At 39.6% G+C, this 17195-nt stretch overlaps 1 protein-coding gene across 7 annotated transcripts in view; it reads left to right on the top strand.

Annotated features, from left to right (window-relative positions):
* Ccdc186 (coiled-coil domain containing 186) overlaps window positions 1-17195 on the top strand; it is a 34857-nt gene that overhangs the window by 527 nt on the left and 17135 nt on the right. For 2 of the 7 annotated variants that reach the window (XM_026781221.1, XM_026781225.1), the window contains exons 2-8: window positions 591-710; window positions 1093-1336; window positions 7627-8303; window positions 10874-11000; window positions 11966-12094; window positions 13041-13253; window positions 14105-14224. In XM_026781221.1, coding sequence (XP_026637022.1) covers window positions 7648-8303; window positions 10874-11000; window positions 11966-12094; window positions 13041-13253; window positions 14105-14224 — 1245 coding nt within the window. In that variant the 5' untranslated portion in view covers window positions 591-710; window positions 1093-1336; window positions 7627-7647. Of the gene's footprint in view, window positions 1-590; window positions 711-1092; window positions 1337-7505; window positions 7524-7620; window positions 8308-10873; window positions 11001-11965; window positions 12095-13040; window positions 13254-14104; window positions 14225-17195 lie in introns of those variants that run through there. The other 5 variants (XM_026781222.1, XM_026781224.1, XM_026781223.1 and 2 more) reach the window with 5 other exon arrangements.

The following is a 17195-nucleotide window of genomic DNA, read 5'->3' as shown; positions in this document are numbered from 1 at the left end:
GCGCTGTCCGCGCGCCGTGGTTCCGGCCCCGGCCGGGCCGCGACTCCGCGCGTTGGGGCGACGGCGGGATGGTGGGGCCGTCGGGACTGTGTCCGCAGAGCCGGGGACTCCGGGAACGCAGCCCCCGGCCGCCGCCTTGCCTTCTTCCCACGCGGGCTGCGCTCTCACGTTCCTTAGGAATGGTTCTTTCTGGTTGTGACCAAAGATGTCAGTGCCTTTCGTCAATCTTGGTAGGGAGTCGTCTCCAGTGTAGGTCTCCCTTCCCACACATCCTCAAAGTCGCCACCCCTGGGAAACAGTGCAGGTAGAACAGTGTGGCCGCTAGCCACGGGTCACTCGTTAAATACCTGCGTCTTGGTTTTTGTTTAGTGCAGAGACCCGGGTTCGGATGCAGAGCACCCGCGTTCGGGTCCTGCGGCTCCGTAGCCAGGTTTATCCGCCCTGTGTCCTGCGCCTTTGATGGCCAGCCGTTTGCTTTCTTCTGAAGTGGTAGGCAGGATGCTTGTCTGAGGAAAGTGGGGCAAATCAGCCTGACAGTGTTTCCGGGGACACTTGTAGACACTCAGAGAACAGTCTGTGTTTCTGCTCAGGTGTGGAGCGGCCTTCACAACGTCTTCACCTGTATCTTTGTGTGTGGATCCTGTGGAGGAGGCTGAGGACCCGGAGACAGTGGTACTGAAACCCAAGGGTCTCTGCTGCTCTTCAGCCCGGTGTGTATTAATGATCACACAAATAAAACAGCAGTGTTGATTGGACCATTTCTTTTTGTTCCTTTTTGGTCTTTTCATGTCTTAAATGCAGTGAGGATTTGGGGGAGGCCGAAAGTCTTGTGGTGCTGCCCCAGTGTGCCCTCCTTCGCACAATGTGATAGGTAAAGTGTAACTTTGGGAGATTGCCAGAAGATGCGTGGACTTGTTTGGTTTTTTAAAGGCCTATTTTAACTCAGAATATAGACGCTTTTTTCTTTATTTTTTTCTTTTTTTTTAGGAGAGCTTCTATGGAGTGTGATTGACAGAGTCTTATTTTTCTTGACCAAAAGGCCGTGTGCTAGGGCAGTGACCACTCATAAGCATTTCGTTCCTTCACCCACAGACTAAAGAATTGTCCTTTGATGCTGCTCATTGAGGCAGCATAGCTGATGATGGCTTAGGGCGGTCAGTTCTGAACGCCGTTCATAGCTGCGTGGTGACCGTAGTAAACAGCATGCTCAGCACAGCCCGGTGAGGAAGCCGAGGTGTGATGGTTGGAAGCACAGAGCAGCCATATTTAGAAAGCTGTCTCTCCACTTGAAGGGGCCTAGGACTCTCCCCAGTTTACAGGAGTTATCTGACTCACGGTAAGGAAAGAATATTTAGCCTCAAATTCTGCTTTGTTTTCCTTTTAGTAAAAACTAAGATATTTCTTTTACTTCTTGTCTTAAATGACTGAGGCCAAATTTTGAATTTCTCATAAGTTCACAAACATCGCTTGGCATACAATATTTAGTTGTTCTATTTAGTATTTTAGAAGCAGGATAGGATAGATGATTTAGATCTATAAATGATACTATAATCTTACACCATTTCAAACTTACTTGAACTTTCTTAACAGATTTTGTTTGCTCTAAGAAGTAAGATATTGGGGTGAAGGGGCCTTAGACACCAAGAGCTGAAGCAAACCCAGCACAATAGTGACTGGTGTGAGCACATTTCTTAACGCTTTTCTGTTGAGGTGGGTGAGCTGATCCTTCACTGTAGGATTATGTAGTAAGTACTAATAAATAGTTGATGTTTTGAGTAAACTACATCTTGGCAGTTACCTAAATTTAGGCATTAGTCCAACTCTTTACAGGAAACTTAAAAATCCCGTTTAATTGTGGTTTTCAGATGTTAAGAACAATGAGATAAAAACACTTGTTTTCTTAGACTTTATTACAGTTGATTGAGTTTGTAAAAATAGCTTCAAATTAAGATTTCTATATCTATTTTCTGCCTTAATAGTTTAAAAACCATTTTAGGATCATATAAAAATGCATAGATCTAAAGTACCAAAACTATGATTGCCTCTTCCAAAAGCAGGTGTTAATTATATATACTTCAGGATGTATAAACTACCTCAGTATCTCATTAGAGATAAAATATGAAAAGATCAAAAAGAAAGAAGCAAACCCACCAGGACTGTTTCATTTGTGTAGTGAATAAAGACCTGAAGGATGCTCAGTACACTAAAATTCTAATTCGTATTTGATTGCTATCGTTGAAAAGTCTTCCTTCTCACAGAACATTCCTAGACTTCTCAGAAACCATTGCCTCAGCTCTCATCTCTTAAATGTAGAAATTGATCTGCGTAAATTTGCCTTCTAGGAAACCTCAGTGCCAACTGTTGTAGTCAGGGCAGCATGAGTCAATGTTTGCTACACAGGTTCTTTTCTGCTCTGTTTCTTTGTTACTCTAAAAGTGTCACAGTTAATGCAGCTTCAAATTTAGTTAATTTACTTACAAATTTAGGGATTATGAGGAGATAATGATTGGATGCTTCTAAATTTTGATTTTTACTTTTGACTTGAGTTGCCATACCAAAATCTTGTTAGAACTAATCAGAAAGGTAAGTTTATTTATGCTTTTTTCAAGCTGTATTGGGAAATGTGCAAACATTTCTTGAAATATTTATACTCTTAGAAAAGACAGGAAACCATTTTATTGAAGAACAGAAGTGTGCTCACAGGCCAAGTTTGCATGTGTTAATGCATATTAGTTCGAGAAGCACACAACTAGTATTTGGGAGTGGAGTGGCGCATAATTTAAAAAATGTAAAAAGTATGCTGAACTAAGATTTTCAACTGGATTTAAAACAATGTACACATGCATATATATATGTACACATACATAACATACATATACATATCTTCTGAAATGCTAGCTGACTTTGAAGTACTGTAATGATAAAGTAAATACTGATCCGTAGTGTTTCAGCATTTTACAGCGGCAAGACAAATGAGATTTAATAGTCTCTGTGTTAGTCTTGTACCTCAGGTCTGCACTTGAGTGTGCCTATTTTATTCCACACTACGTTCCCAACACCTAGAACAATGTCTACATTGAAAAAGCTGCCCCATGTATATTTGGCAGATGAACTCTTTGGAAATTATTTTTGATCTAGTACCTTTGCATAAGGCTTATTTGATAACCTGTTACCAATTATATGTAGGTGGAATTCAGTTTTATTTACAGTTTAGTGAATTAGCCTATGGGTTTTTGTTCATAAAGCACTAATTAGTGGGAAACTGGAAAAAGAACTGAAAACTTGGTGTTTTCAGTTACACAGTTTTGTGTGGAATAACATTTTAGAAATGAATGTGCCCCAAAGAATAAAAGAGGAGTTGGATGAGCACGTGGCATGGAGCCTTTGATGGGTTGCCTACAGCTGAGGCACTCCACTCAGAGGGAACCCAGTTCCCACTGCAACAGACTTAAGTGTGAGCTGGTCCTATACTACTGTGTCCGAAACAGGAAGAACTGTGAGGACAGCAAGAGAATTAAGAGGGATTTTGTGATTGTGTTATAAATAAAGTATTTTCCTTCATGAATAACTTACTACAAAGTCAAAATAGCGATGCACGTTGTAATCGATAACCATACTTACTGTACGTATCTGTGAATACGATTTGGGTTTGTCCAGCACTTAAGACAGTCTTGTAATCAATCTCTAGTTTTACTATCCTCCCCTTTATACTCTATTCACTTGTAATCAATCTCTAGTTTACTATCCTCCCCTTATACTCTATTCACTCTTCAATAGTTTTGATGACAACACTTCTTCTAAAAGAGAAAACTTGGACAGCATCAAATGGTTAATTTTACATCAGCATTGCTAACTGGGGACGCCTGTAGGGGAGCTCAGCTGACTCCCTCTGCCCCTAGTTAATGGTAGATAGATGAGTTATCATTGGATTCATTGGATTCTGTCTGCAGCAGATAATGCTCTCCTCAGTGTTGACGTTGTTGTGTGTACAAGCATAGATCCTCCTTAACATCTCCTTTTTTCCTCTGGCCACAAGTCAGTATTCATTGGGGCATCAACAAACTAAATTTGCACAGTCTTAATGGATATCATGTGCCAGTTTATATAATTTTTTCACAGGTCATAACACATTTAAAGAGTATGTAAATTACTTGTCTTTTAAGTTTAGTCTCTGATAGAATATGTAAAACAAATTCAAAGTTTGTGTAAGCAGGTTACTTTGTTTTGCTGTTACCTAGATAAAGCTCCTGTAGAATGGGAGATGCATTCGTTGTTCTGCACTGTCTTGTACACTAGAGGTCTCCTTACTAAAGCCCACTAGAGACTTTTCTGTCCCAGGTCATTTCACAGAGCTAGTGACTGGGTCCTGCTACCATTGAGAAGAACTAAACAGTATTTGCAAAAATGGCAGTAAATGTTGTACAGAGTGTGTTTGTTAGGTTTGTCTTGTTCATTGCTGTTATTGTTTGATGTTGCAAGAACTACACTCATCTAAAAGGTGACCACGTCTTCAGAAGGGTCACGAAAGGCTGTGTCTGCTCGATGGGTGTAGATGCAATGTGTTTCAATTTACAGGACAGAGATTGTTCTTATGCTTGTCATAGGGATAATTTGGGGAAAGATATGGCATTAGAATCGGTCCTTAGACATAATTAGTCTCTTTCTGAATATGGGCAGAGGTCAGGTTTGGAAACTGGTATGACAGCTTTTCTCAGGAATCTCAGTGATTTCATTTAAAAAACAAAAACAACAGCAAAAACACACACACACACACACACACACACACACACACACACACACACAAACATATTCTCCCTGAAATAAAATAGAAGAAAAATTAAAGCTGTAAGTCTCTAACTGCTTGACTTAACAATGTCTGTCTAATCCTACTCCATAAGAGACAAGTTTTCTGTCTTTTCTCTGGCTAGCCTTTTCAGGATGGAGACAGAACTGAAACTTTAAAGAGGGAAGAAGAGGGTCCAGTGCATCACTTCAGCTGTCTGTGAGTGATTACTGTCTGGTAGAATGGACAGTAAGTGTTGGCAGGTTCCTAGCCTCCAAGCTTGCCCTTTGTATCATGGGAGGCTCACTTTCACAAGTACTTCCTGGTCCTTTTTGGCAGTCAGTAAACTACATACTTCTTCACTTCTTTGAATTTGATGGTTCACTTCCCTTAGTAACCCTGTCCCCACTCCCTGTCACTGTTCCAAATAATCTGCCCTTCTATTAACTGCTTTGCTCTTTGACTTGGAGATACAGAAAGAGAGATTTGAATGAGACTGAGAAACTACATGTTCCAGGTCTGAGATGAGGCCCAGGTTGGATTGACAGAGGGGATAGTGTCAGAAAAAGCAGGAGAACAAAATGTTTAAGAGGTTATGAAAGCACAGGAGAAAGGGGGGAAGTGAGATAATTAAATATAGGATGCCATCGACGGGGCGGTACTCCCTTACCGGGACCATAGTTAGAGGTTAGCTGTGGCCATTTTGTTTAAGACTTTGGAGAAGCTCCAGTAGGAATGCCTGTTCAAGTAGACCTCAATATAGTACAGGCATAGCATGAAGAAGAGTACAGAACGCCATGTCTGTGACTCGGTACAGGGCTGAAAATTCTTGTCTAGGCATCTGCTGTGGGTTATTGCTTCAAGTTAGCTAACTGGGTAAGTGCTAGGAAAGGAGAAAGATATAAGTGAACTCTTGGGACAAAGGAAGCCAAATGGAAGAATGTGTTTTACTGTTGACAGATCATGATACACAAAGAAGAGTCTCAAAGCTGTTGATAAAATTTCTTCTTAACGGAATGCTAGGGAGTCACAATGCCTTTATCATCTGTTCTCTGTTAAAGGGATTCTTTATCTGCTGTGAGTTCAGCTTCTGTTGGTAGAGCGTTAACTAGTTATGAACTTTAAAGCCATTGCAGTTTTACATTTGTAAGATTTCAAATCCAACAGAAGTGAATTATAGTTTACATTCATTGTATATCATTTCACGTGTTATTCTTTAAAGAAAGATACTTTGAGTGAGCTAGTTTGTAAGTTGCTTTGAGGCTAGTACACCTGTCTGAGATTCAGATTTTTGGAGTAAGTTACCGAGATTCTCTTGTGTTTACTGCAATTATTTGTCTGGCCTAAAGTCTTTAATATCAATACTGGCTTGGGCCTTTTGTGAAACATAGACAGCATAATAGTGTTCATTTGTGTCATTTGGAGGTAGGTGATACATAGTTAAGTGATTGGGAGCCTGAGATTAATGACTGTAGTAATTGTCTCCACAGGTGGTCCAAAGGAACAGAGTGTTGGACAGTGACTCCTTTCTATATTCTAGAATAACATTCTTCAAGCACTAACTTTATGTTTTGCAGGTTTTAGGGCAGCGAGTATTTGAGAGCTCACCAGATGCTGGAGATCATACAGTAAAATCAAATGTTGTAATATGTCTTACATATTTATTATAATTATATTATGATACAATAAATTATAATTATAATTTATTATAAGTTTATTATAATTCATCCTTAACAAAATTCCTTCCTTCTTAGTGCTGTGAGGTCTCTGAGGCCAGTCTTCTCTTCCTTGCCTCAGTGACCTCTAATCATAACCCTTCTAGAGTTTGATGCAGGCATGCATTCTTCTGTTGTCTTCCTTTCCACACACATACTTCATACTGGAATTACTTTACTGTAGTTGCTTATCTTCCCAGTAGCGGTCTGATCTCGTCTTTGGTAGCTTCTCTGTATGTATGTGCTCTGTTGAAACATGACCAAAGACACTGACAGTTCTTTTCTAATTAAAAGTTTATATCTTCAATTTTGTGTATATATTTGTTGGAGTTAGGAGTTGTGCTTATGAGTACAGTGCCAGAGGATGTCAAGCTAGGCTGTTGGATCCCCTACTGTAGGTACAGGCAATTGCGTGCTGCCCAACATGGGTGCTGGGAACTGAATTTGAGTCCTTTGCAAGATCAGTATATACTCTTGACTACTGTACCATCTTTCCAGCCCCTGGTAGAAGATCTTATATCCTATATATATTTCAGGATAATTTTTGAAGTTGACTAATTTTCCATAAAGAAGATAGAGGAGGAACCTTTGTAAATAATATAAAAAGGTATTCTTACCTAGTCAAATAAAATGTTGCTCTTGCTGACCTAGACAGATGTAGGCTCTGCTTGATTTACATTAAGAGTGCTTTGAAATCAACAGTAGAACTGGATTCCCGGATCCCTACCTAGGTGAAAAGCTGCTTCCTGTCAAGGGTTGGTTCCCAGCGAGGTCTCTGAGCTGAAACAGCTTATTATTTTTCAGTTTTCTTCTTGGTAAATTTTTGTCATCTTCACTCTTGTGCACTGTGTGTTATCTTCCTTACTGTTCTTCCAGTTACGTGGATTGTTCCTTACCCCTGCAGCTAGAAACCAGAATTAAGTAATGAGGCTGGCTGACCCAAGAGAGGGAACACGGTGATACGGCATTGGGCTTTGGGTTGACTGTTCTCTTTGTTCTCTAAGGAAGGCCTTATTAAAGGAATTGTGAGTGGTATACTTTATGGTCATGTCATAGAGTCTGTGCAAAAATGTAAAAGCTCTTGGTTTAATTTTTAAATTTTATTTGGTTTCTTATATGTAAATGAAGATCAGGAGCAAATCTGAAGAAATGCAGAGTGAATTGGTGCCAGTCAGCACATCAGAGACAGCGCCCATGGCCTCCCTTTCTTCCAACGCAAAGACTGGGACAACACCTGAGATAGAGGAGGACTCGTGTAGCCCGTTCCCTGGTGATGAGAGCAACAAACTAGAAACCGAGTCTGAACTATTGCCATTGAACTCTGACAAAATTTTATATCAACCTAATGAACACAGTAGTCAAACTGAACAAGAAAATTGTATTCCAGACTGTGGTGCTGGTGAGAATTGTGGAAAAACAGACGCATGCCCAGAAAACTCTGAACAAGTAGATGACTTTCCTGCTGGGGACTTTGCAAAACAAATGTCAAAAACAAGTGACCCAGAACAGACGGTAACACAGATACTAACAGAGTTAGGGTCACCTGAATTTACAGAAGCCAGTAATCCAAAGACTTCCTCAGCAAGCCTCTATGATACGGACTGCACCAGGAAACTCATTTCTCAGATAAAGACTGTTCCAGCATCAGATGATTTGTTGGGAGAAATCGAATCTGAGCTCTTATCTGCAGAGTTTACAGACGAACACCAAGTCCCAAATGGAGTGAATAAAGGGGAGCACGCCTTAGCCATGTTTGAGAAGTGTGTGCACAGCAAGTACCTGCAGCAGGAGCTCACTATTAAAGAGTAAGTCTAGTGCTGCGGGAAGAAACGGGCAGGCTGCATTCTCTTTAAGGAAAGTAGCCTCTTTCTTCTTTCCATTTCAGAATGCAGCTGTGCACATGGTGGGTGGGTGTCTACTCCCTAATAACTGAGCCACTCATGTTTGCTGCTTCCTACTGTTGTAAGTCTAAGAGAATAAATATGGTAGCTAGTTACTGTAAGCTCATCAGGGAGTGAGAACCTTTTACAAAGGCAATTCAAGTTATGTCAGAATAAATTTGAAAGGAAATTCAAAGTCATGAAATTTAAGTTTGGAAGAACAGAAGAATTAGTTGATTGAGCACATTGTGCTTTTAGACTTATGTTTGTGTAGTGGTTTTTGATTTTCTTCAGCCTGTTTTTCTTTTTTGTTTGGTTTCTCGAGAAGGGTTTCACTGTGTAACAACGGTGGCTGTCCTGGAACTTGCTCTGTAGACCATACTGGCCTGGAAAACAGAGATCCGCCTGCCTCTGCCTCCTGAATGTTGGGATTAAAGGCATGCACCACCACCTCCCATCTTAATTTTTCTTCTTTTAAATTTAAATTTTCTAATTTTTTAATTAAAAAATGAGTGTGTTATGATGTGAGAGGTGTGCATATGTGGAAGTCAGAAGATGACTTTATTGAGCCATTTTTCCCTCTGCTCACTTAGATTCTAACCTGGAATACTGCTGACCTGTGATAGACTCTCCTTTTGTACTTGAACCATCTGTGCTTCTCTTCCTTGTAGGCTTAGGGTAGCTGCTGCCTTCATTCCCCAGTAGTCTGCACCTACTGTGGTAGCACCACCCCCAGAGATTATTTCTGATACTCTTTCCTATTTTTCTTAGGTGTTGAATCTTCACAGTTTATATAGCACTTATAAATTTAAAGATGTGTACATCTACTAGTCTTATGTGCTAGTAATTATGTGACTGGCACGCCCCTTAAGTTTAGAATCTTCACAGATACACTGTGTTCTGCTGTTGTCCTGCTTCAGGGTAAAATAGAAGTGTATACAGGCTTAAGAGCCAAGCTTTATGAGTTTGGCTTTAGAAGTTTTATCAATTATTAATGGAAATCATAGGGTTACAAATTGTAAATAAAAAGTATTGGAAGTACAGTTAAAAAAAAATCCTCTTCTCGCCGGGCGATGGTGGCGCACGCCTTTAATCCCAGCACTTGGGAGGCAGAGGCAGGCGGATCTCTGTGAGTTCGAGACCAGCCTGGTCTTACAGAGCTAGTGCCAGGACAGGCTCCAAAGCCACAGAGAAACCCTGTCTCGAAAAACCAAAAAAAAAAAAAAAAAAAAAAAAAAAATCCTCTTCTCTTTGTTCCACCCTGCCAGAGCAGTGTGGTTGAGTGGGGCGAGGGCATTAATCAGAAGCCTGAAATTGGAAGAGTCCCGTTGTCTGAGTCAGATTGTTCATTCCTGTGAGAGAGACGGAGCTTACTTGGTGTCACTCTTGTGGATATTACGGCATCATATAAGTGTCAAATATTATTATAAGCTTCACTGAGTTTGTTTTGTTTCACATATAATATTTTTAACTCCAAATAAAACACTTGTTGGTTCAGATAAGCAACTTGATGTTTTTCTTAACTCTTACCTCCATTTAATATTCTGTGAAGAACATTACCTTTCAGTTCCTTTGATTGAGACTTTCAAAAATGCATCATTTACCAAATGTCTAATTTGCTGAGGTTTTTGTTTGTTTGCTTGGTTGGTTTTTTTTTCTGGCAAAATTGTACATATTGAAGATGTACAGTGTGATGATTTAAAGTTATAAAGTGACGCTGCGGTCAAGCTGGTCAAGATATCTGTCCTCTCGCATAGTTGTGTGAGTGCTGTGAACCCTTCTCTGGGTCTGTCTCCTGCTGTGTGCCTGTGTGCCCTGCTCCCACCCCCTTCTTCCCTTCCCTTTCCTCATCCTCTAAGGGACCTTAAAATGATGGATATGTATCTTCTACGCCCCAGCCCTATTATCACCACTAAATTTCCAGAACTTGTCTTAATCTGGAAATTTGTACCTTTTGGATCTCATCTCCTATATCCTCTTTCTGGTCCCTTGAAAATACCATGCTACTCTGTTCGCATTCTGTTATCCATACATCAGTAGTATTGTTTAATGACCCAACTTAAATTCTTAAGAACAGCTGTCTGTGTGGAGTGACATCTAAGAATAACAAATTTAGGCTGGGGGTGTGGCCAGTGGTAAGGAGCTTGCCTAATAGGACTGATTGACCAGAAAAAAAAATTTTTTTTAAATATCTGATGTTTGAATGAACAAAGTTGAATATTTAGGCTTACTAACAAAACTAGCTGCTCTTACCTTTCTCATCTTCTTACCTTTTCTTCTGTAGACAGAATTAGAAATAGTTTATCTTTAAACTACAATCACTCGATTGTAAAGACATGCTCTGAAGGCATTGGGTGTGGGGTTTTGTTCTTATATGAGTATGGTATTTTATTATAAAGAGGTTACTTGAGAGTATTATATAATCATATGTGTCTACATCTATTCCATATCTCATTTCCCTTTTTGCCATATTTATATTGCCATTTTATATTTAGGTTAATTAAAGAAAATAAAGATCATCAGGAACTCATCTTAAATATTTGCTCAGAAAAAGACAATTTAAGAGAAGAACTGAAAAAAAGAACAGAAACAGAGAAGCAACATATGAACATAATTAAACAGGTAAAAAAAAATAAGTCTTTCAAGACCATACTTAAATTTATAAAGTAAACTTCTGAATAAAACAGTGTAGTAAATTAAAGCACGTCAAATGCGGGACACCACTTCATATGTAAAGCATTATATAAGTAATGACTTGATAATTGTTCCATATAGGACACATTTTTTTGCCCAAACCATGAAAAAGGTCTGATTTGGTTTAATTTCTTACCAATTAAGGGAAGATATACGTAACAGTAGTAATGTTTCTGGATGTTTCTGTCTAGCCTTGGGATCTTTTTCTCCTTTATGCTCTAGTATGGTTTCATTCTCAATGTTCTGTGAGTTCTGCTGTGAAGGTCAGGCCATGCTAACTGGAGTCCATAGCCGGAACTTTCCTTCTTTCTTTCTTTTAATGGGTGTGTTTGCTGCATGGATGGACAGGCAAGTGCTTAGGTTGGTAACAGCAAAAGCCGCTCTTGGTTTTTCTGAGCTTTTTTTTTTCCCCTCTGTGGACAAGGTGTGAGTGTCCTGTACCGAGGTGGCAGAATGTAGCACTGGCATGTTCTTGTGTGGGCATCACAAGGTGCACTTGAACTAAGAGTGCTGAGACAGCAGGGGATGCAGTCTTGGAGCGTGCCTACGGCCCGTCATTTGCACAAGCATAACTATCTCCTGTTATTTCCTAGAAAGCTATGTGATGAAAACAGCTGTATAATAAAAATTAAACCAAGTTTTCAGTTACTTGTGTTTCAATATGTATTTATTATACCTTTACAAAATGAGAGGAGACTGTAAGCTGTTGTGTACAGTAGTTAATTGTGATTTTTATGTGCTCCAGGTCCCACATGTAGCCAAACTAAAAGGTGAGAGAACCTGAGCAATAGTTAGGATAGATATTTTGTATTCTTCCATTGTATGTATTAATTGTATCATTGGTCTGTTTGGTACAGCTATAAACTATAACCTGGAAATCATTCCTTTTACAGTTAGAATTAAGAATAGAGGAACTGAATAAAGAAATTAAAGCTTCCCGAGATCAGCTAGTAGCTCAGGATGTCACAGCTAAAAACACAATCCAGCAGATCCACAAAGAGATGAGCCAGCGGATGGACCAGGTATTCATATCTCTGTTAGTCTGGTAGTTCGGTACTTGTTTGTTAGAGTACAGCAGTTAGCCTGTTGTGACTCTGGTGGTATTTATACACAGCTTTTAAAGGAAGCCGAGGACTGGAAGGGGTACTTATTTGGGAAGACTGCTTGCCAGTCTTGCAGAAGTCAGGAGTTTGCGTTGTAGCATCCAATCAGGTGCTCCCAACCACCTGTCACTCCAGTGCCAGGGTTCCAATACCCTCTTGTAACCTCCAGGGGCATTCACATGCATGTGGATACACACACACACATAAATATAAATACAAAAATAAATCATAAACAGTGCTAAGGCAATCATAAATACATGCTAATTTTAAAAATAAATTAAGGGACAAAATGAGTCACCTCTTTACCTGTCTCCAGTCCCTTCTTACTTCTTTTCTTTGTTCCATAGGTAATTATTGACATTTTGTTATATCACATATACCCGTACTATGACACCTGACACCTGCTTGCATGTACATGCTTTCACTAGCCCCTTTTGTGTTGCTACAACAAAGTGCTTGAGTCTAAGATATTCTGTTACAAAAACAGAAGCATATTTATGTTACAGTTCTGGAGGTTCAAGGGCAGGACAACCCAGAGAGAGTAGCTGTGTTAGATGACTCCTGGTGACCAGAAACCAGACCTCATTCTCTCTTTCCAAGTGTCTGCCTGCCGAGCCTGTGGACCCCGATGGATGGTCCTCTTCCTGAGGGCCAGAGTGGCACAGAAACTGGCAAGGAGGTGTATGTGGAGAAGAAGGGAAATATATATACATAAACACCACACCAACCAAAGTAAAAAGAGTAAGAAAGGGCCGGGCACTTAGTACAAAAGTATGTGCCCACACTGCAGGGAATAGTGTTTATCTGTAGATGTTTTCATGTGAAAATATTTTTTATTAACGCTAGGTAATGTTTTCTTTCAAAGGCCAATAAGAAATGTGAAGAGGCCCGTCAGGAAAAGGAAGCGATGGTAATGAAGTATGTGAGAGGTGAGAAGGAATCTCTAGACCTTCGAAAAGAGAAAGAAACACTTGAGAGAAAACTTAGAGATGCAAATAAGGAATTGGAGAAAAACACTAACAAAATTAAGCAGCTTTCTCAGGAGAAAGGGCGGCTGCAGCAACTCTATGAATCAAAGGTATAATTTGTGCCTAATCTGAAGGTCATGCCTCTTTCCCTAGTTACACAGTGGTATAGGACTGAAACATTCGAACAGAAAGTGCTTTTTATTAGCTGACTGACATGCGTGTTTTAGGTGCCTCATTCCCTGCTTATAGAAAGGTTTTTCTTAATTATTTTTAAAACTTTCTTCTATAACCCATTGGAAAAATTAGTTTGTATCTCAAAAAATTGTTTTGCTAAGATATGTACATATTAGTGTCAGCTGTGAATAGCTTTAAAATCCAAAGTATAATTTGGCCAGAATCTTTTTTTTTTTTTAATTTAATACATTTTCCTCATGTAGTGCTAGGGATTAGGTTTAGGGCATCATACAGGCCAGACAAGACCACCACTGCTGAGCGTATCTCCAGACCTGGCCAAAATCTTAGTGCAATGCTTAGTTTACCATAGACTAGAACTTATATTTTTCTTATTGAAAAATTTATTCTAGAGTTGTCATAGAAGGTTGAATAGGTGAAGCCATGGCTAGTCAGAGCTCTTGCTATTGTCTTTTAGTTTGGAAATGTTGATATTGTCCTCAGGGATTCTAGCAGAACTAGCTCAATCATTTTTTTACTTTACTGCCAGGCAGTTAAGAAGAATCAGAGTGTGTTTGTCTTCTGTATCCACTGGCTAAACTAGGTAATAATTGTCCTCGTGTCTACTAATTTGATTTAGAGTTTTATTACTCTCTTATTGAACCTTAAATCAGCTTTATGGCTGTGGGCCATAGTGTACCCACCCTTGAATTATTTATTGTGTTATGCACAAAGGTATAAAGACGCACAGTTGATTGTTTAAATGAAGAATGACCTAATGTGCTTTTAGGAAGGTGAGACGTCTAGACTCATCAGAGAAACAGACAAGTTAAAGGAAGAGATCAGCTCTTACGTCATTAAAGTCAAGTGGGCACAAAACAAGTTAAAGGCTGAAATGGATTCACACAAGGTGAGTGTGGCCATGCAGCGGGGTAGCCATGAACACTGAAGACGTTTGGAGACAGCTAACGAGTCCTAGAACTTTCCTTAGTGACTCCTGTAGGGTGGATTGGATCTGAATGTTGGGTCATCATAAGAAAAGGATTTTCTGCCCAGGCTTAGAATGTTAAATTTTATAATTCAGAGTTTACAGCACCTAAATTTGTCATGTTATTTAATCTTTTTATTTTATTTTTTTGATACTCAAATCTGAGGGCAGGGAAACTTCAATATATGTTATTGGAATTTAAATGAGGACATTTAAAATATCTTAAGATTCTCATAATTAAAAATACATGTTCATATGTAAATAGCTTATCTGTTTTCATAAATATTTTATTTCTTTTATGCTGGCAAAAACCAATGTATGTGCATGAATGCACATGTAGTGCTAGGCTAATTACCCTGTCACTGACTGCTTGCTTCAAATACCATTTTATTTATAAATTAATATAATGAAATGGAGTAATAAAGTTCAGTAACTGGTAATGTAGCTAAAACACAAATAGAGTTGTCTTTGGAGAAATAAAAATCTGCAGATGATAAAATAATGGTAAAAATCAGCTCTTAAATGTGGCTTAAGTAGATGGGTGGTATTATGGAAATAGTGTGTCATTTTCCAAGTTTTTATTTATTTATTTTTTTAAATGCAAGTATTAAAGCCACAGAGAAACCCTGTCTCGAAAAACCAAAAAAAAAAAAATGCAAGTATTATTTTATTGCAATTTTAATAAGAAAGATTGTCTCAAAATTCATACCCCTTTATTTGAAAGTAATAGATTGATATTTGATTGGTATCATTTGATAATTGTATGATTCTGGCCCATAGAAATCCTAATTTTAAAAACTGATTTATCTGTATATGTATTTGTATGTTCATGCATGTGTGTATGTGTGTCTGTGTGTAAGCATGACAGGTAGGCCTGCTCTTTTTTTTTTAACTTATTTATTTATTAAAAATTTCTACCTTTTCTCTTCCTCCCATTTCAAAAATAGGCTTAATGATGCTGTCTAAAACATAATTTCAGGTTGCCTTCTTGTTGTCGTTATTTATTATTTGTTTTGGTTTTGGGTTTTTGAGACAGTTTCTCTGTGTGTAGTCCTGGCTGTAGATCAGACTGGTCTCGAACTCAGAGATCTGTCTGCCTCTGCCTCCCAAGTGCTGGGATTAAGGCGTGTACCACTACTGCCTGGCCAGATTGCCTTATTAAGGATTACCAAGTCAATAAAGTTTTTAATTACCTTTGGATGCTTGTATGTTAGTGTCAGAAAGTTGTAGATAGTATGTACCAAGTGGCCAAAGGTAGGTTAGTAGTGAGCGTGTGGGAAACTACCAAGAACTCCCAGAAGCCAGTGGGGCAACCTCACTCACTCTACTCAAGATTTTCCTTGTACTCTGGGTTATGTGGTAAGAAATTAAAATCTGAAATTCATAATTACCAGCTGCCTGAGTTGTTTTAGGTTCTGAGCACAATGCTTAATCATTTCTAATGTCTGTGGCACTTTCTTTTCCTCTGTCTATATTTCTAAGAGAGAATCTTAAGGTCTTTTGGAATATTGGCATTAAACGTGCATATCTTTGAGTCCTGAATGTTTAAGACAGGTTGTGAGAGACTTCTAACGGCAGCATTGAGAGGGAAAACCAGGTAGTTTAGAGAAGTGACTGAAGACTGATTCCTGTGAGCTGACGTGATGTAGATTAACAAGTTAGAACATAAAAATAGTAAGCATATTGACCTGCCGCATGTAAACTTTGTGCTTACTCATTCTCTTTTAAGTAAGGCCTTTGGTTTAGCCAGCCAGCATTAGCCCTGTGTACAGCACTGTGTTAGGCAATGCGGAGATGTAAGCGTCAGGAGATAGCCTTTGCTTTCAGAGTGTCTGCACCAGGACTCTGGCTCAACTTGTTCTGTGTATCTTTCTACTTGCTGGGAGATGGAAACTGAGTCAAGATTTAGTGGTAATCTGGCAGTGTGGGAAACCACTCAGATGAGCAAGAGACAGAAGTGGCTTTGTAAACTTTCCTGGTCCCTGCTTCAGTCTTAGATACAAGCATTGGGATACTGTGGGTTCTGAATCTGTTGTGAGCAGTAGCCTGTTCAGCCCTCTAGAGCATGTTACCAGACTTGAAGTCTAAACTGTGTGTGTATCTGATATCCAGGCCAAGATCAGACTACAGAAATTACTACTTCCCCCACGCTCCTTTGTGGATTTAACTAAAATGTGAAAACAGAATAATGAAGAAAGACTTTCCACACTGTACCATGAGGTACTTGCTTATCTGTCTGATTGACATGGTCTCACTTGCCTGACCTCAGAATAAGATCTCACTGGAGCATAGGTATGGCTGGCAATAGATATGATCATGGTCCTTTGGCAGCATGGTTAGCTGTGTTGGGTGCTTGCCAGGCAGTTCTGCCCCCAAAAGCTAGCATTCTGGAGTGGTGTCTTCAAGCAGCATCTACAGAGATGGGCAGGATGCAAGAGTACTTACTCTGGAGGCCTTTGCGACTGACACTGTTGTGTGTGTTCTGTCTGCTCCACTGCCTAAAGCCAGGGCCCGTGCTGCCTGTGCTCCACGGCTGCTGTCTCTGTCACCGCGCTGCCTCATCCTAGCAGCTTAATGGGCTGTCGGACTCATTAGCGAGAGTTGGGAACTTCTGATGGTGTCCCACTTCCTAAGCTGCCATCCGTTTGTTCCATAGCTTTACGCTTGATTACACTCTTGCACTGTGATATCCTTCCACCTTAAACTAAAAATGTTCCCAAAATACAGAAACTGAAAGGTAAAAGAAAAGAAAACCTTATGTACATACACAAAGGAGAAAAATAATAAAAATAATAAAAATATGTGAAGGTGGCCGGGCGGTGGTGGCGCACGCCTTTAATCCCAGCACTCGGGAGGCAGAGGCAGGCGGATCTCTGTGAGTTTGAGACCAGCC

The sequence above is a fragment of the Microtus ochrogaster genome, chromosome 8, assembly GCF_000317375.1.
Source record: "Microtus ochrogaster isolate Prairie Vole_2 chromosome 8, MicOch1.0, whole genome shotgun sequence".
NCBI classification, from domain to species: Eukaryota; Metazoa; Chordata; class Mammalia; order Rodentia; family Cricetidae; genus Microtus; species Microtus ochrogaster.
The sequence above is the reverse complement of the archived record's forward strand: the minus strand, read 5'-3'. Positions and strand labels throughout refer to the sequence as shown.